General features: G+C 39.8%; 1 protein-coding gene across 7 annotated transcripts; it reads left to right on the plus strand.

The window, feature by feature from the left end:
• The first annotated feature begins 6,423 nt into the window (after nt 1-6,423).
• LOC143439444 (uncharacterized) lies at nt 6,424-15,873 on the plus strand. Of its 7 annotated transcripts, none has more exons than XM_076925860.1 (5): nt 6,424-7,231; nt 8,386-8,499; nt 12,220-12,346; nt 12,545-12,605; nt 13,758-15,873. In XM_076925860.1, exons 2-5 carry the CDS (start codon nt 8,401-8,403, stop codon nt 14,542-14,544), a joined length of 1,074 nt encoding a protein of 357 aa, XP_076781975.1. In that variant the 5' UTR covers nt 6,424-7,231; nt 8,386-8,400; the 3' UTR covers nt 14,545-15,873. The 7 variants fall into 7 exon arrangements, with proteins under 7 accessions (XP_076781975.1, XP_076781976.1, XP_076781973.1 ...); XM_076925861.1 differs by having other exon boundaries at nt 6,424-6,887; XM_076925858.1 differs by having other exon boundaries at nt 6,425-6,592.
• The last annotated feature ends 4,677 nt before the right edge of the window (nt 15,874-20,550 follow it).

Raw genomic sequence — 20,550 nt, forward strand, 5'->3', positions numbered from 1 at the left:
GGCAGAACTCTTTGTTCATGAGCTCACAGAAGTTATGATTGCATACATAAGAGCACAATATCAAGCCAACTGACATTCTAGTATGGAGTGGGGCTATTAATGGCGTTTGTGGGAGAATCAGTTTTTATTGATGTGAATAATCCTAAATACATGAGTACATGGGTAGCACAAATTGCATTCATTGGGTTATAAAATAAAGAAGGAGGAGGAGGAGTGGGAGAGGGGCCAGTAGAAAGAGAAAAGGGGAGGGAGACAGGGAGAAGAGAGAGTGTGAGGTTTGGAGAGGGACTGAGGGAGGAAGAGAGAGACAGAGAGACAGAGAGAATATATATTGTAGTGAACATGGAAGGCAGCTACTGACAGCCAGGCTAGGAGAAGAAGCAGCTAGGAGAAGCAGCTGACATCCGGGATAAAAGATAAGACCAGCCCAGCCAAGGCTGGGAGGAGATAACCAGCAGAGGAGCCCTGCGTATAGATTAAGAAGTGTGACGTTTGCAGTAAAGTGTTAAGGATGGATAAGGGTAGGATAGAGTATAAGAACCCTGACCAGAGAAGGAAAGTCGGTCCAAAATGACCTGCCTGTGAACTCCACGCCGGTCTGGACTCCACTCAGCCCGACGAGTGAATGAACGAGATACAGACCACCAACTGATCATCCGTGGGCCCAGAGAACTGACCCGAGCCATCGGAGCAAGATTCGCTGAATGCAAAGAGGTGATCCCGAGACGTCGGAGCCCGAGCCTGAGACGCTGGTCAGGTCTTGTAATGACATGTTATCTATCCTTCTGTTAGGAATACTAGCCACAGCAGTTACATTCTTTTGTCTGTGTGTGATAGTGGAAGAGGAGGTCCTCAACCACAACAATTGTGTGTGACCCCGAGTGTGGAATTAAAGCATTAGAAAACCAGTCTGACGGCTGCTCGTTGCCTTATTGTCTACCCCAAGGGCACCTCCTGTCAGAACCAACTGGCAGTCTAGGGGAATAAGTGCTCACGACATATAATTTATCATCTGTCAATAAAAAGTTTATGGCCAATGAGACAGGACATAGAAGGTAGAAAAACCATCAGGGGTAGAGAGATTTCTGGGAAATAGGGGCTCAAGAAAGATTCAAGGTAGATGCTGAAGAAGACATTGAGGAAGAAGCAAGAGGGACTGAAGGAGAGGGGGCTAGAATAAAGGGGAGATTAGGAAACATATGTAAACCAGCTTGTAGCTGAACTCAGGATAGAATCTGGGAGATTCACCCCAGGAACTATGAGGAGACAAAATCTTTTAGGAAACTCCTGCTGAGTAAGAAAACTGGTTCTTTAACCGGTACAGTCCTACAGACAAGCTCTTCTCAAAGCAGTTTCCCAGTCAGGTGGGAGAATAAGAGAGAAAGAGGGAGGCCCTAAACTGAGGTGGTTTATCCTGGCGTGACACATGCCTGCTAGATACATGGTGGCAGCCTGAGGAGCCACCTTGCTTTGTGGCTCCATGAACACCTTCCTAGAGCAGGGGAGAGGTTGGGAGCTGGAGAGGTTAGAGTAGAAGGCTAAAACACCTCTTCTGATGAAGGAGGAGACAGAGGCATTGTGAATGAGGTCTGAGCTAAACAGAGACGAGGGACTGAAAGAAGTTTTCTAGACATGGGTTTTATATATTTTATAATAACACAATGGATTCTATATAAATGTAAAGTATAAAGATTTAAAACTCATAAGAAATAAGCTAAAATGGAGTTGACCTTGCGTTCTGGTTAGCATTGTCAATTTGACACAGCCTAGAGTCACCTTAAAAAGGAGTCTCAATTGAGCAATTGTCTTTTTCAGGTCAGTCTGTGATTATGTTTATGAGGGATTTTCTTGATCACTAGTTGATGCAGGACTGCTCAGCTTACTATACATACTATCCAAACATCACCATACATATATGTAAACAATTCTGTTATTAAATGTCTTCAAATTTGAACCTCACATATTTTGTATTATGCTATTTTTAGATATGATCCCCATACACTCATGTGTTTGCACAATCATATGGGGGCCAGGCAGTGGAATGTGGTAATATAAATATGCTTGGCTCAGGGAGTGGGAGGAAGTTATTATGAGATGTGGCTTGTTGGAGGAAGTGCATCACTATGGGGGTGGTCTTTGAAGTTCCACCCAGTGCAGAATGGACCCTCCTACTAGCTCCCTGGCAGGCAGTTCCTGGCTGGCTTTGGATCAAGAAGCAGAACTCTCAGCTTCTTCACCAGCATCATGTTTTCTTGCATGCCTGCCATGCTTCCTGCTATGATGAAAAAGGACTAAATCTCTGAAACTGTAAACCAGTCCCAATTAAACTGTCGCTTTTATAGGAGTTACCTTGTTCATGATTTCTCTTCATAGCAATGGAAACGCTAAGACAGAAACCCTGTGAGTGCATTTAATCCGGCGAAGCCTTTGCACAATTCTCTAGTCTTCATTACCATGAAAGAATACATCCTAGAGTCTAAACATGCCACCTGTGTCTCAGGACACACCCACAGAGTCCTAATGGTCATGTTTAGTATAATGAAGCCTTTGCACACCTCTGTGGTCTTCATCATTATGAAACTATTCATACTGGACAGTGGTTACATACTGTGCCAAAGCCTTTACATCATGGGGTCCACTGAGATCCAACACAACTCAAACACAGGACAAGGGAAATGATAAGAATTCATTGTAATCAAGTCACTGCTGATAAATCAGGGCCACAAAATTACACTCAGAAGCTCAGCTGCAATACCCCCAGCCTCAGCCTCACCCTGAACCAGAAAGTTATGTAGCTTCCAAAAGTCAAAACCACAAAGTCCTGTTCCAAGTTACAGCTACACTTTTCTCCCAATTACGTTTGTTTTTTTGTTTTACTCTATGTCAAAAGATACAGAATATATGTTGTGTGGTCTACACTATCACAGCCATTTGTTCTTTTGTGGTTAGGAACATGCATTATATTTTGAGGAATAAAACATGAATAACAGAAATTATGGTTAGGAACAGTTGCTATGTTTTAGGTAACAAAACATGAGTGATGAAAGCTGGTCAGATATTGTTAAGTACACAGGTCCCCTAAGACCTAAAACTTAGTTTGAATTTATGATTGAATTGAGGTTGGTAACAAAAAGGAAGTCCTTAGGGAAAATTTCTTCTGCTTCTTTTCAACATTTGTATATTATAGACATATTAGAATTTCTCTCCATAATTTAATGTCGGCTATAGGTTTGCAGTAAAGTGACATTATTATGTTTAGGTATGTTCCTTGTATCCTTAATCACTCCAAGAACTCTATCATAGAGTGGGGTTAAATATTGTCAGAGAATTTTCCATCATCTAAGAGATTACAACTTTTTTTCTTACACTTTAATCACATTATGTTGAACCATCCCTGCACCTCTTGAATGAAGCCTACCTCATGATCTTTTGATGGGGTTTCTATTTTATTTTATTTTTTGTTTTATTAAGTATTTTTACATATTTGGTTTTAAGGAAAAATTGGTCTATAATTCTCATTTTCCCTTATTTTTAGTAATTCCAGTTAGATGGAGTTGAGGCCTTTTAAAACTATGTCATTACCATTCTTTAGATTTCTTCATTGTCTATTATTTTGTCCCATTTTCATTTTAGATTTCATTAATTTGGATATTCTCCATCTTTTAATAAGGGTTTGACTATCTTATCTTTTATCTAATAAAAGGCTCAACGGACCAAGTCCATGTTTCATTAATTCTTTGCCTTCTTCTCTTTCTATTTTGTTGATTTCAGCCACCAACTGATAATTTAATGATGTGTAATCCTTTTGTTTTTCATTGCTCACTTGTTTCTGTTCTAAGATTTAAAGCGTGCTGTTGAATTGCCAGTATGAAAGCTCTCCAGATTTTTCATGTAGGGATTTTGTGCTATGAACCTTCACCTTAGAACCAGTTTCATGTTTTTTGTATTCTGTAAAATTGTGCATGTTTCATGTTCATTTGCATTGAATTCTAGAAAGTCTCCAATGTCTTCCTCTATGTTTGTCTTAAGATATGTTTCATTCATAGTGTGTGTTCAGCTTCCATGAGTTTTTAAGCTTTGTGTTCTTTCTGGTTTTGTTGATATCCAGCTGTAATCCATGGTGGTCTGATAGGATTCATGGTGTTATTTCAATTTTCTTGTATGTATTGAGGATGGCAGTGTGTCTGAATATGTGTTCTGTTTACAAGTAAGTTTTATGAGGTGCTGAGCAGAAGGCATATTCTCCTATATTTCAGTAGAATGTTGTCTAAGTATCACCTGGCCTCGTGTTCATGTTGTCAGTGAGCTGGAATCTTTCTTTCTTTTTTTGAGGGGGTTTCTGGAGAATTTGTCCACTGGTGAGAATGGGGTGTTGAAATCTTGGAATATAAGTGAATGAGTGTTATGTGATTTTAGGTTTAAAACACTTTCTTTTATGAAGGTTGGTGACCATGTGTTTAAGGCACAGATGTTAAAACTTGAAATGGCATCTTAGGTGATTATTTTTTCCTTTAAGGAATTTGTAGTGTCTTTATCTGATTCTTTTGATTAATTTTGTTTAAAATTTATTTTGCTATATTTTAAAAAACCACACCAGCTTGCTCCTTTAATCCACTTGCTTGGAATATCTTTTTACATTTCTTTACCTTGAATTAATGCCTACTTCTGGAAAAAACCTATATATATTTCATAAAATGGTCTTTATAATTTTTCACTCTACATTAGAAGACAGGTATAGCTGGGCAGTGGTGGTGTAGAGTGAAAAATTATAAAGATCATTTTATGAAAATATATATATATATATATATATATATATATATATATATATATATATGCTTTTTTTTTTTTTACCCTAAACCTGAGCAAGAGAATGCAAGTTCCAGAAGGCAGAACTGAATGTAAGATTTCAGGTCTTCACTGCCCCAGGACACATTCCGGGTGGAGGACATTATCCCTGCATCAGAGGACACTTGCTGGATTAATATTCCTCGGGCCTCAGGGTGGGGAAAGCCCAAAGCAAGAAGACACATTCCTGACCACAGAGAAAGATGCAAGTCATCTAGGTGGGGCTATAGCCAGAGTAGGTGAGAGATAGTTAACCTGAAATAGTTGGTAATGATAGGGTAGGGCATAGTGACATGGTAAAATTATATTTTTTAGAAGAATGAGTGTGCAGAGTGATTTTCACATGACTAAATCATTTAGGGTGGGTTCCTCTGAAATGTTCCACTGTTCTTGGTTACCCCTCCCCTTTCCTTGGTCTTTTCAGTGTTACAGCCTGCTGGTGTTCAAAATTTGTAAAGCAAACAATCATGTATAACCATGCAAAAATACAACCAATCATGTGAAACCGTACGAAAATTCCTCCCTTTCCCTACCCCATGCTATAAAAAACCCTTGAGCTTGCTGGCCTTTTGTCAAAACTCTACTCCTGCGAGAGTGTGCAGTTTGACTGCTGGCTGCCAGCTCTCTTCCCTAATAAACCTGTGCTGATTGCATCCAGGTATGGTGTCTTGGAGTTTGTGAGTGGTTGTGACTTCCTCAGACTTGAGTAAGGATCTCCCGAGTTTGGGGGTCTTCAGTGGTGTACGCCTTTAATCCCCGACCTTCAGAGGTAGAAGCAGGCAGATTTCTGAGTTCCAGGCCAGTCTGGTCTACAGAGTGAGTTCCAGGACAGCCAGGGCTATGCAGAGATGGAGAAAGGAATGGAAATTTTTTGAGACCCCTAGCAGATAGAGTGAAGCCAGGCCAGCTGTGTTCCAGGAACTCAGTGAAAGATATAAAAATGTATTAAAGGTATGGAAAAGGTTTTGTGACCCCCTGGAGCTGAGCCAAGAATGTAGGCCAGCCTGTTCACTACCTCCAGGTTCCAGGACTGGCTAACCATAAAGTAGATAGTTGAGCAAGATTGAATTCTTGAGAAAAACATGTACAGGGTGTTCCTCACATGAATGACTAAAGGATGGGCTGGTACTTTCTACTGGTATTCCCTCTCACTTCCCTGGTTTCTGTTTTTTTTTTGTTTTTTTGTTTTTTGTTTTTTCTTTAAATACCCTTCACTAGCAGAGCTGGGGGTCAAACTCATCTCCCTGTGAGTGGGTTATGAGTCTCAACCTCAGCTGGCTGATTCCCGATATAAAGCCTCTTGCTGTTTGTAACAAGGTTGGTGTCTTTTGTGTTATTGGGTGGCCAAGATATCTGGAGACTTGAGTGAGGGGCTCCCCTCTTGGGGGTCTTTCAATTGCGGATGGCCCGAGACTACATTTCCCATAAGGACTTGTGCCAAGATGGCTGCCAGAGAACTAACTGCGCATGAGCAATGAATTCAACCAGGATGGCGATCGGCCTTCAAACTACATATCCCATGATGCCACGAGGAAAAAGCAAGATGGCGGCCAGCTGGAGACTACATTTCCCATAAAGGTTCTGGCCCGGTGCACACGCGCGGTGTTTGGAGATCCCCAAGGGAGCCGATTGACTTCCCCAAGAGCCCGGCTTTTGAGATCCTGGTGGCATCAGCGGGCTCCTTTTGACGTCACAGACCACCCGCCTCGGGGCCACCGGATACTGCGGTGATGACTGGAGCTTTTAGGTACTGTGGTGGGATGGTAGAAGCAGAGACCCCTGGCAGCCTGTGAGTGAGCAGCTGCGCCTGTGAATCTGAGGCACGGGCATGACCAGAGCTGCTTCCTGGTACTTTGGCTGGGGGACCTATGGACACGCCCCCAGACTTGTAGGAAGGAGAACTGTATCCTGTTAGGCGATATTATCACCTGGTTATCATTTTCATGTGGAAGTACAGGCCTGGTGGTACAGCCTTAAATCCCAGGAGATGAACGTCAAGCAGATCTCTGATTCAAGTCTTCCTGGAACAGAACATGTTTTAGGTAAAGAAACCTTAGGTCCAGGCAAAGTATTATGCACATATTACCCAGCGTTCAGGAGACAGCCATGCAGATCCCCGAGTTCAAGGATCATCTACAGAGCAAGTTCAAGGACAGCCGAGCTTAGGCAGTGAAGTTGTTGAAAAATATAAAGCTGGTGATGATGTAATAGAAGGAGTCATGTTCTGGCCCCAGCAGGCAGAGGAACTCAGGAGCTTTGTCCATGTGGCTCTGTCTTTAGAGGCAACAATAGAAGGGACGACTGAGACAACTGATACTGGTTGGCTGTAGTTAGAAAATTAGTGGGGATGAAGAAGAAACCAGCATCATTGAGGTGACATCTTCTGGTGAGTGTTTTCTGAGAGGAAAAGAGGTTGTGTTCCAGAGATAGCCAAGGTTGTACCTTGTGCACCTGGAGTTGATCATGTGTGAGAATCACCCAGGTGGTATTGGTTTCGAAGGCATAAATGAATCTCATGCAGAGCTGCTAAGGCTTGGCATGGTGAAGGGAGTGTATGACAGGAACACAGTGAATCCTAGTTGCAGGGGAAGAACCCAGCATATTGAAGATGTTAGTCCCATGGGATGAGCAGAGAGAACAGCAGCAGCAGTAGAATAACCAGAAACTAGGGTGCTATAGAGGGAAGAGCTGGAGAAGTGAACCAATCTCTTTTGAGGATTGCAGATGATCATGTATGGATCCCAGATACTGGAACAAGAAGCTGTAATATTGAAGTTACCTTTGAAACATTAATATTTTGAGATTCCAGAGCTGTGGGGTATCTGCTCAGGAAAACAGTTCCAGATAGTGCAGTAACAGATAGTGAGGTAGGTCTTTGGACAAACTACCTTTTCTACTGCTGTGAATAGCTTGTGGTTGAACAGGAGCATCTTTCAATAAACAGGACCTCAGGCACAAAGATGAGTTTGTAAAACCCAATCAGTTTTGTTTTAGAGAGCTCACAAAGTCCATTTGAGCAAATATCCTATGACAGACCCACCTTGTCAACAGCTCGTCAAGGTACAACTGCAGGGTATAGATAAGTAACACACCTTACAGAGAAAAAGTTAGCCTATCCACCATGGTTGTCAGATGATTTTGCCCCTTTGATTGGTTCCTGCAGATTATGCCAGTCATGTAGTTTTTAAAATATCAAGCTGCTGACCTGTATGTTAATGTCCCAATCTTGCTGTAACTGAAATAAATACCCAGCACCCCTAGACCTGGTTGGTCAGTTTCGATCTCATGTGAGGCTGACTGGCAAGAATCCTTATTACAGAGCTCATAATAAAGACCTCCATGTGTTTGCATTGCAATAGGCTCCTTGTTGGTCATTGGGGTCTCTGTGACTTGGACATAACAACTTAGTGCATTGACTAGAACCCCAAAACCCCCAGGACTCCCAACTTAAGGATTGAAAGGCCAGTTGTTAAGATCCACCATTGTTTCTGTGTCAGTGGCTTGTCTGCCAGATATGAGTCTGTGTGCCTTGGTTTTCAGATTTTTCTTGAGTATATGTCGAGGGAGATGACTAAATTGAACATGGAACCCTGCTACAGTGGATATGCTGGAGAGTCGCAGCCCCAAAGTGCTTCGAAGATGTTCCAGAGCCTGGTATAGTGGACGGTGTTCCTCTGGTCTTAATTTCTGGGAAGGTTAGAGCAGACTTGGAACCCTGCTACAGGGCTCACAGCTGCCATCCTGTCTTCATTTTCTCCTCTGTCCAAGTGGAGGAATCTGCTGGGTAGCCTCTACTGCCCCCTTGTGGCTGTCTATTTTGTGTGTTGCAATTTGTTATTCTCTGACTGAGGAAATTAGACTCCACCCTAGTCAGTTTAGTTTCTAGCCCCACACCTTGAGTTAAATCCTTAACAACAGGACCTACACCCATTGACTAGTCCATGACAGAGAGCTCTTCGAGACAGCATCCAGGACAAAATCAGGCTCTGCCTACCTTATTTTAAAGAGTAGAAAGACAAAGACCTCATTTTCCACCTCCTGAACTACCCTCTGCCCAGTTCATATGTGACTCTAGTTTTGAACTTGAGCTGTCATAAGATGGAAGGTCATTCTTCATCAAGTCTCACAAAATTAGCATATCTTCCTTGGACAAGAGGTCTTGTCTTGCTGGTGGCCATTTCCAGTTGTGTGGGACAATCTGCTTTTCTGTCCACCTTCCAGCTGTTTTAGCCTCCTCTTTGGTAGCACTGGCCTGGGAACCCAGGGTTAAAGAAACTCACCCCAGGTCAGCATAGCCTCTGAGCTCCCCATTCCAGTGTATCCTTCCCTGCTCTGAGTCAGGTGCCCTGTGTATTTTGTCCTGGCTCAGCCACAACTCCAACTCCCTCTTGTGGTGGCAGGGGCTTCTGTAATTGATATGGTTAAATCATTGGTTTTGGGTTTTTACAACTTCTTCATTTATTATTGTGTCTGTGTCACAGTTGTCTTTAGTTCTCAGTATTTCAGAGCTACAGTCATCTGAAGGAGCCTCAATCAAGGGTGTGCCCTCATCTGAATGGCTGGTTGCTGTGTCTGTGAGAGATAGTGTTGATGATTGATTAGGAAGGCTCTTCCACTGAGTATTGCAATATCCCTAAGCAAGTAGGCCAGTGCTGGTTGAGAGAGCTAGTTGAGCATGAGACAGTGACCAAGCAAGCGAGCAAGCCAGGAGACAGTGTTTGTCCATGCTTTTTGCCTTCATTTTCTAATCTAAGTTGCTGGTTCTCCTTGATTCCCCTTTCTTATCTGCTCTCCCATCCAGTTCTCTCTCTCCCATCTGCCTCCTATGATTGCTTTATTCTCCCTTCTGAGTGAGATTCAACTGTGCTCATTTCAGCCTTCCTTCTTGTTTAGTTTCTTTGGGTCTATGGAGTGTAGTGTGGGTTTCCTGTATCTTATGATTATTATTCACTTGTAAGTGAGTACATACATGCACGTGGTTTTAGGTCTGGGTTACCCCACTCGAGATGATAGTTTCTAGCTGTATCCATTTGCCTGCAAAATTAATGATGTCATTGTATTTATAGCTGAATAATGTTTCATTTTGTAAATGAACCATATTTTCTATATTGATATTTTGGTTGAGGGGCATCTGGATTCTTTCCAGTTTTAAGTTGTTATAAATACAATGTCTATGAACTTAATGGAGTTCCTACTCTAGATTACCTGCCTTCACAGAGTTCCTCCTGTATCTTGTCTTTGTCCTTTGAGAGGGTGTGGGCCCCTGGGAATCCATGATGGTGTATCTATTGGGTTAGGTGCATCCTCTCTGCTGAGGCCAGATGTGGCAGCCCAGTTAAGGAAACAGAGTCCAAAGATAGAGAGCAGCTTTAGGGACAGCTCCTGCTACAGTAGTTGGAGGACCATCAGGAAGACTGAGCTGCACATCTGCTACTTATGGGCCAGGGTCCTTTGTCCAGCCTGTGTGTGTTATTGTTTGTGGCTCAGTTTCTTAATGTCACCAAGGATCAAGGTTAGTTGAGTCTGCTGGTCTTCCTGTGGAGTTCCTGTCCTCTTCAGGGCCTTCAATGCTTTCCACAACTCTTCCATCATAGTTACCAAGGTGCATGCAATGTTTGACTGTGGACCTCAGCTTCTGCTTCAGTCAGAAGCTGGGTGGAGCCTTTCAATGGACAACTATGCAAGGCTCCTGCGTGGGAGCATCACAGAGTATCCTTAATAATGTCATGGATTCAAGCTTGTCCATGTGTGTCTCCAATTGAATGAGTTTTCATTGTCCACTCCTTCAGTCTTTGTTCCAGCTTTATGTCTGCATTTCTTTTAGACAGGATAAATTTTGTTCTGGGTGTCTCCAGTGTTGTGGTTGAATCTGATCCTTCAGTTTTCTTCTCATGCTCCCATACATTCCCCATTTGGACTCTGTCCCTAAATCACATAAGATACTGTGAACACATTTGCTGTTCAATGCTATGCTACTTTGCAAACCTGGTGATTTTATATTTTTAACTTTATTCATTCTGTTTTTGTTTTTCTATATCAAATTTTTCTGTGAAGCCCTTCCTGTCCTGATTGTAGATATAGAAACCACAAAAGCCCCCTGACATGTTTTTGTTAAATAAGCACATGCTTTTGTGCTGCTCTTCATCCACATCTTTTGAAATTCAGCCAAATGCATAGATTATATTCTATTTCTCTGGATGGTTTATGCTCATGTCATCAATATTATCTGATGTTTCAGAGTCATTGAATTGCAGGTGTATGATGTTCTGCCTCACTCTTGTGTTTGTTCTGAAATTTTTGAATAAATAAGTGTATTATACTTGTGTGCATGAATATGAATGTGTGCCTCATCTTTACTGTCGTCAGAAGATGGCCTCAGAACTGCTGATCTTTTTTTTTTGTTTGTTTGTTTTTGTTTTTTCGAGACAGGGTTTCTCTGTGTAGCCCTGGCTGTCCTGGAACTCACTCTGTAGACCAGGCTGGCCTTGAACTCAGAAATCCGCCTGCCTCTGCCTCCCAAGTGCTGGGATTAAAGGCGTGCGCCACCACTGCCCGGCTAGAACTGCTGATCTTGAAGAAATGGACAGGTGTTGGTCCATAATGTATATGCTTGAAACTGACCACCATTATGTGGAAGACCAACAAGAGCTTTCAACTCCTGAGCTATATCTCCCGAACTACATTGTTTTTTCCTGATCATCATATACATTACTAATATTTTTATCTGTCTATTTTTAACTGTTTAAACATGCATTCCTTTCTAGTAAAATTTAATTAATGTTGATGTTTGAACTGGTTCACTGCATGTTTTTGCAAGATAAATACAGAACTGCAGTGAATGTATAATTCTTTGTAGGAATTTCAGTAAAGAACTGTGAGTTCATTCTATCATTTTTGTTTCCTGGTTTATTTTTGTAGCAGAGTGAGGTTATTAACATGTAATTTTTGCCATCCTGAAAATCAATGGACAGACCATGCTGGCATCCAGCTCAATGACATACACATGCATTTACCTCTGTGATTAAAGACATGAGGAAATACATGCAGCTTGCCCATCACGTTTGTAGTTAGTAATTGTTCATCCACTTTTTCAGATGTGTGTTCAGTACTGTTGACCTGTTTCCCCCTGCACATCTCTCTCAATTGCCATTTGTGATCCAAGGCTATATCTTATTGAAAGGGTTCAGAAGTAACACAGGTGAACCTTATATTTCAATTTCATTCTAAACTGACATGGTGATTATAATTTATGTGTCAGCAAATAAGTGGAGGAACACCTGAATTATATGATTACATTGTTTAGGAAGCATACATTTACTTTGTAGTGATGTCAGTATCAGGCTTTGTGTTGTACACATATATGTGATATTTTAGTATGCGGTGACTTATGATGATGTGCATGTGAACTTCACTGTGGAAGAGTGGAATTTGCTGGATCCTTCCCAGAAGAATCTCTACAAAGATGTGATGCTGGAGACCTACTGGAACCTCACCACTATAGGTAAGACTGTGAATTTTCTTTTGCTTTTCAAAATAAGGGAAAAATGTTTCTTGGATAATGAGGATCATCTCTTCTTTCAATAGAGAACAAGTAATACTGAGTTGAATAAATCAGGTTAATTGCTGTGAAAATTCAGTGTAACTTGAATTCTGCCTAATTGCAATACTATATCATTTATTTTCTGGTACTGTGTTTTAGGCTATAATTTGGAAGACCATCATATTGAAGAACAAGGTCAAACTTCTAGAAGTCATGAAAGGTAATTTTAATGTTTAAGCTGATACAAATATGCTTGTGAAGAAATTTTAATATGATCTCGAAGCTCTAAAAGAAAGTAAATGTGTAAAATATCAGTCTTTTTATTGTAGCTATGATTATAATATTCTCCCAAAACTGTGTACCTCAATGTCAGTTATCTGATTTTTGTTTGCAAGGCACTTCTGTAAAAAAGAAGGAAACAATGCCTTAAGAAATTCCTTTATTTGATATGTATTTCTATTAGAACTATATTGTGGAACTATCAATTTGTATAGTCTCACAATATTTAGATGTTGCACATTGAACAGTGATAAACATGTATCCATAACCTTCTAATAAGCAAATACTCCATGATAAAGTTGGTGATACTCATATTCTTGTAGTGAAATTTTTAAATTTATTGTGAGGTCAGTTTATGAGAGTCAAGAATGTTGTTGTGGAGAAACATTAATCATGTCTGCAATGAACAAAAATCAATGTGTGTACAATCAAGGTAGAAACCTTTCATTTGTTCTTCTTTTTTAATGGGTGTATCAATTGTCAGAATGGATGAAACCATGTGAGCATAGAGATACTAATAAGAACAACGTACCTCTATCTATTTCAGAACAATGAGAAGATATGTAGTATTCTGCCTTTGGTAGACTTTCTGAATATGATAGGTGTTTGCAATTAATTGGTTTTCTGACTTTACTGGGAACATCCCCAAAGTCACACTGCAGAAAATCTCTATGGGTAGTAGAAGTTTGTAAATTATTTTGTTCATCCTGGTTCCCAGTGCTGCTGTTGTGTGATGCAGACTAAGAATGCAAAACTAAGAATGCAAAACTAAGAATGCAATCACTGTTTTAAGGCTCTGAGTTATCCCATATTTATTATGACATGTTAAAAACATCATATAGAAATCTCATACAGATAAAGGATTCTGTAAATGTGAGCCATGTAATAAATGATCTTACCATCACAGGTGTTTTTAAAGAGGCAAAGCAACCCACAGTGAGGAAGTACAACCATGGACATCAAAGTGATAAAACCTTAAGATCTGAGTGTTCTTTAGTATTAGACCAACTGTAAAATTTATTCATATTGATAAAATGATTGATCAGGCTAATGAATGTAGTAAAACTTTCACATGTGCCCATTGTTGTTGCAGGCATGAAAGAAGTCATACTGGAGAGAAACCATATGAATGTAATCAATGTGGTAAAGCCTTTTCATGGCACAGTCATCTCCGATTTCATAAAAGAATACATACTGGAGAGAAACCTTATGAATGTAATCAATGTGGTAAAGCCTTTGCAAGGCCCAGTCATCTCCAAAGACATAAAAGAACACATACTGGAGAGAAACCTTATCAATGTAATCAATGTGGTAAAGCCTTTTCATGTCACAGTACTCTCAAGTATCATAAAAGAACACATACTGGAGAGAAACCTTATGAATGTAATCAATGTTGTAAAGCCTTTTCATGTCACAGTCATCTCAGATCTCATGAAAGAACACATACTGGAGAGAAACCTTATGAATGTAATCAATGTGGTAAAACCTTTTCATGTCACAGTACTCTCAAATATCATAAAAGAACACATACTGGAGAGAAACCTTATGAATGTAATCAATGTGGTAAAACCTTTTCATGTCACAGTACTCTCAAATATCATAGAAGAACACATACTGGAGAGAAACCTTATGAATGTAGTCAATGTGGTAAAAACTTTTCATGTCACAGTCATCTCCAAAGACATAAAAGAACACATACTGGAGAGAAACCTTATCAATGTAGTCAATGTGGTAAAGCCTTTTCATGTCACAGTGGTCTCCAATATCATAAAAGAACACATACTAGAGAGAAACTGAATGTCATGAATGAGGTAAAGCCTTTCCAGGACACAGTCATCTCTGAATACACAGAAGAAAATGTGCAGAGTGAAACCTTATGAATGTAGTCAATGTGATAAAGCCTTTACATGTCACTGTACTCTCCAAACACTTGAAGGACACAGGCTTTAAAGAAACCTTAGAGATGTAATGAACGTGGTAAAGCCTGTGCATATCTCTGTAGTCTCCAAAGACATAAAAGAACACAAACTGAGCAGAAACCTTTTTATTGTTCTAAAGTTGGGAAATTGTTTATATTCCACAGTGGTTTCTGAATACAGAAATGAACACATATGAGAGAGAACCCATCTGAAAGTAATCAACATGTTAAAGCCTCTGCATATTCTAATCATTTTTAAAAGCATGAAAGAATTTATACTAAAAATAAACTGTGGTGATTTAAATATTCTTGACCCTAAAAGTGGCAATATTAAGAGATGTGCCTTGTGGGAGTAGATGTTACCTTTTTGAAGGAATTGACTTACTATGGTGGTGTTATTTGGAGCTCAGGCCAGAACAAAACAGACCCTCCTACTACTTGGCTGGAAGACAGTCTTTTCCTGAATGCCTTCTCATAAAGATGCAGAACTCTCAACTCCTTTTCCAACGTCATGCCTGCCTGCATGCTGACATACTTCTTGCTAAAAAAGGCCCAATTATATATTTGCCTTTAACACAATTGCCTTGGTCACAATGTCTCTTCTTAGCAATGGAAATTTTATCTAAGACAGAAGTTGGTACCCCAGACTTAAGCATTGCTATGATAGGCCTGACTATGTTTTTTTGTTTTGTTTTATGTAACAATGTGGATTTTTAGACTTTGTATTTGTATATGCATTAAGTGGAACTTAATGGACCATCCTAGCAGGAATATGAAACACATATGTACTGAGGGTGATTTGAACTTTGTGTATAGTTTTTATAATGTTTTGCTGAAGAATGTTGCTGCCTTTTGCCCTTTTCTGTAGGATTTCGTAAAGAGGTTGATGTTCATTGCATTGACAAAGGGAGTCTCAGGAAAGCCAAGCAAAGCCTTTGACCTATGATTAGTCTCATGCTGATTGTTTTGAGCAAGCATAGTAATCTTAGAAAGAAAAAAAGTTAGGTCAAAAGAGAGAGCCTCACCAGTAAGTTGAATGAAGCTAAATCCTGGGATCAAAGATACACAATGGTAATAAAGAAATGGTGAAATTAGGGCAAGATTCCATTCACCTAAACTTATGGATGTGAAGTTGTATAAAGGAGAAGTATATCGTGTTAGGCATTATTATTACCTGGTTGTTTTCATGTGGACACGAGAGTTACCAGTATGTGTGAAATTGACAACTAATGGATTGTGATTACTATTCTGCATTTTAATTTTAAGATCTAAAATAAAATACTTAAGGACAGTCATGGTGGTATATTCCTTAAATCCCAAGAGATGAGTGTCAAGCAGATTTCTGATTCAAGTCATCCTGGTACAGAACAAGTTTTAGGTAAAGAAAAGTTTAGGTATGGACAAAGTGTTACACACGGATTACCCAGCATTCAGGAGACAAAGCCATGCAGATCTGAGTTCAACGTTAATCTACAGAGCGAGTTCAAGGACAGCTGAGCTTAGGCAGTAAAGTTGTTGCAAAATAGAAAGCTGGTGATGATGTAATAGAAGGGGCCATGTTCCAGCCCCAACAAGCAGAGGAACTCAGGATATTTGTTTATGTGGTTCTGGCTTTAGAGGCAAGAAGAGAGGGGATGACTGAGACAACTGATGCTGGTTGGCTGTAGTTAAAAAATTAGTGGGGATGAAGAAGAAACCAGCACCACTGAGGTGACAACTTCGGGTAAGTGTTTTCTGAGAGGAGAAAGAAGTTGTATTCCAGAGGTAGCCAAGGTTGTCCCTTGTGGTGCAGCTTGACTTAGTCCTGTGTAAGAGTCACCCAGGTGGCACTTGTTTTAAGGCATGAATATTTCATGCAGTGAAGCTGAGGCTTGGCACCATGAAGGGAGCATGAGAGGAATGCAATCAAGACTGTTTGTCACAGAAGAACCCAGCATATTGAAGATGTCAGTCCCATGGGATGAGCAGAAAGAACAGCAGCAGCAGTTGAGTGGAGTCAAGCAGAACCTAGTGTACTATAGAGGGAAGAGCTGGAGACAAGACCCAGCTTCTTTTGAGGAGCGCAGAAGATCATCTGTGGATCCCAGATACTGGAACAAGAAGCTGTAATTTTGAAGTTACTTTGGAGACCCCAAGAGTTTTAGCATCCAGAGTTGTGGGATACCTTCTCAGGAAAACTACTTTCAGGAAATAAAATCAGCCAAAGAGAAAGAATTGTGCTGCAGTGAGCAAAGCAGGAAGGAGTTGGGGATCTGAAGAACACTTTACCATCAGACATGGGGATGCAGATTTTGGAGATTGCCTTGCTGGCTTTTGGTCTTCTTTTGGCCCAGTATGTCCTCACAATGTTGATGAGGAATGGTGAAGTATATCCTGTGAATTTGGATGGATATTATGTGCTATTTGTTTTGGAAAGTACAGTGGATTACAGTTACATGATTGGAATGATCTCAGAAGAGATTTTGAACTTTGGACTTTTAACATTTATGAGACTGCTATAGATAATGAGGACTTTTTAATTTGAACCTCATGTAATTTGTATAATGCCATTTTTAAATATGGTCCCCATACACTCATGTGTTTGTACAATCATATGGGGGCCAGGCAGGGGAATGTGGTAGTGTGAATATGCTTGGCTCAGGGAGTGGGAAGAAGTTATGAGGTGTGGCCTTGTTGGAGGAAATGCATCACTGTGGGGGTGGGCTTTGAAGTTCCACCCTGTGCAGAATGGGCCCTCCAACTTGCTCCCTGGACAAGACAGTCTTGTAGTGGGAGACAAATCTCCAACGCAGATAAGAGCAGTCAATGAAAACAGAACTCAGTCATTATAAATATATTCTGCAAGCCTAGATTGGGCAGATTCACCACTAGTTACTCTGTTCCCCAGCTATGAGACCCTTATAACTTGAGGATTTTCCAGTCACACATTTGTCCTTCTACCTCTTGCTTCCATCATCTTCCTTGATTGTCCTCCATTGTCTTTTCTCTCATCTCTTCTTTCCAGTAGTCCTCGCTTTTCTCTCCCCAGTCGTCTTCGTCTCAGTCATCTTCCTCCTACATTGTGTTCCTCCATTTGTCGTCTCTCTCTCTTTCTTCCACAAATCTTTATATCTCCACCTCCCCTTCCTCTGCCCAATCACTGGCTCCAGCCTTTATTTTACAAATTAAGATGGGCAGAATGTTCACTAGAAATCACCTGTGTAATGATTCACACCTCCTCTGCAGCCCTTCACAGGAAAGGGGAATTAGTATCCAAATAGAAGGCCAGGGCTATCCACAACACAGTCTCTTCTGTGGCTGCATTTGGATCAAGAAGCAAAACTCTCAGCTTCTTCTCCAGCATCATATTTTCTTGCATGCCTGCCTTGCTTCCTGCTATGATGAAAAAGGCCTAAATCTCTGAAACCATAAGCCAGTCCCAATTAAAAGGACTTTCTCGTGTCATTGGGGCCTCAACGTGAGGAAGAAGGACAAGGCATTTACTGAGCCCCTGTAGCCACAGCCACTGTGCCTAACTTCCTGCCTGGAGGAACCCTCAGCATTCCCAGCCACAACTACCCACACCCCTTCACAAGCAGGAGGGTCTTCTCAACTGTATATGTCATCTGATGTGCCTAATATTCATGGCTATCCTAGATGCAAGGTGACAAATTTGTTGCAAACTGATGATCAGTGATCCTGTGGCTGGATCCTGAACTCACAGGAGTCTCCCATGGATGTGTGGCAGTGTAAGACAATTAGCATGCCTACCTCATGTACCTGTCACTACAGGTTTGCAGACTTTTCTCTTTGATTGGGAGTGATCCAGAACACTTGGTTGGGAGGACTCAAGTAAAGTCTAGTGTGGGCAGAAAAGAAGTGTTCTCCATTAAGAAAATTTGTTGCTGTTTCAGAGGATGCACATGACAGCTACAAACCTCTTTAACTCAAATTCTGGAGAATCTGATGCCTGCTCTGGCCTTTGTGGAAATTGTACGCATGTGGTGCAAAGACATTCAGCAGGCTGAACACCCATGTTTTATTAATTTTTCTTTTAAAATAAATGTTATAATTTTAACTGTTATGTTTTATATAAGTGTTAATTGTTATCCACCTTGCCAGTGTAGTTTTTATCATGTGCACTGTTCCTCCGTGAACTCTGTTCTCTTGCACTCTTATTTAATTTAAAAACATATTGATAGGTATGATAATTTGTAGAGTGTCTATGTCTTGTTGTCTGAATGATTGGTTATTCTATGTTTCTTGTTCAAAAGAAAACTGGTTAAAACTGCTTGCTTATTTTAGTTTAAAACTTGCTTGGGAAGCAGTCTCAATTTACACAAGAAAAACTGATAATTCACCCTGCTCTGTGGCTAAGAGAAGGGCATCAGCAGAAAGAACCTTGAGAGGAGTTAACTGTTTTCATAAGCGGCTCTTGGAAGGGGGCCAACAGTTTTTTTGCTTCTGTAGTAAGGGAGTTGATAGTGGTTTTTCCCAGTTTGATAAGTGAAAGGATGCTTTCCTCTTAAATTACAGCTAAAAAGGTAAGAAAATCTGTTTAGATGTACATTTATTCTTATTTTAGTTGGTTTAAAAGTAATATAAGTATGTTCTATATATATGTCTTGGTTATATATTGTTGGGTATGATTACAAATTTATAATTTTGGTAACAAAAAGCGGGATTAAAACTGGTAATTCAGAGTTGGAGTCATTCAAAAACCAGCAGTATAAAAGAGATCCCAGTAAGAGTTTTATCCAAGATCAAACAAAGCCCTGATGAATACCTTCTTCTGTTATACAATTGGCTTATTAATTGATCCCTCTAAAAGAGTTTTAATACAAGTCTTTGCTTTCATACAACAAGCTTTACATTTTTAGAGAGTGCTTGTTGCTCCCAAAAACATCCAAAGACAGTATCTTTTCAAATATCTGAGACATCAGTTATATTCCTAAATAAATTGACACACACCCAAAAAAAAATCAAAGAAGAAAACATAGTTTACTCATTTTTAAATTATTTTCAAATGTTTCCAAGAGATGATAATTGGCTAAGATCTTATTTTAAGCTTCCCACAAAAAGACTTAAGCCTCTGTTTTAATGTTCTTAAGAGGAATACAAACCCTAATTTCTTTCTACATTGGCTGAAAAAGAAAAATAATTTTACAGAATTGGCTGTTTTATAATAGGTCCTTTGAATAAAAATATTATTAATATAGATTTATATTTATTTCCAAAAGAAGTTTTAAACATCCCTGTTTTAAAAGTTGTTACTGTGTTAATACAAAACTATAGGTTAAGATAACAAAGGAATCTTAAGAAAGAACTTAATAAAATATTCCTTATTCCAAACAATAATAAAATTAGTTATTAAAGAATACTGATATTTTGGCCTAATACATGATCAATTCATTACAGCTTTTTTCTATACATGCTCTTGTATTTATACAGATAGCCCATAAGAGGTGTGTTTACTGTATTAATAGACAGCTCATTTAATGAGAAGATGATACATATATAATTAGATTACATATTTACTCTCTTGAGTTTCCCCCTGTTTCAGCAAAGATAATTGAAACTACGGGCTGTAGCCACTATTTAAAATACAAAAAATTAAGCTTTCAGTTGATATACTTTTAGCCAGTATATGACTTATGGTTTATAATTGCTTTAAATTGTTTCTCTTTTAGATATTGTTAATTTTCAAAGTTTACAAATACAGCTCAATTTAAGAAACATGTATTTTTCCTCAATTTTTTTTAAGGACATTTAAGAGCTCATACTAGATCTCCTAGACCCCAAAAAGATGCCATAACAACTTTGCATATAGATAGGTTATACACACTATAAAAAACAATTTTTGGCCATACAATTTTATTCTTTACATTGGGGTTGCTGTTTCTTTATCTAGATTACACTGTGTCACTGTAGCTGATCTGCCTTTTGTGATCCCTGAGACCAAAAGCTGCAGTCTTTTGGCACTTAGCAC

The sequence above is a fragment of the Arvicanthis niloticus genome, chromosome 26, assembly GCF_011762505.2.
Source record: "Arvicanthis niloticus isolate mArvNil1 chromosome 26, mArvNil1.pat.X, whole genome shotgun sequence".
NCBI classification, from domain to species: domain Eukaryota; kingdom Metazoa; phylum Chordata; class Mammalia; order Rodentia; family Muridae; genus Arvicanthis; species Arvicanthis niloticus.

Bases quoted from the DNA above. Each gene is read 5' to 3' on its own strand.
- LOC143439444 (XM_076925860.1), top strand. From the start codon at position 8,401: ATGTCGAGGGAGATGACTAAATTGAACATGGAACCCTGCTACAGTGGA. The intron at 8,500-12,219 runs GTATAGTGGACG...GTGATATTTTAG, and splicing joins CGAAGATGTTCCAGAGCCTG to TATGCGGTGACTTATGATGA. The intron at 12,606-13,757 runs GTAATTTTAATG...TTGTTGTTGCAG, and splicing joins ACTTCTAGAAGTCATGAAAG to GCATGAAAGAAGTCATACTG.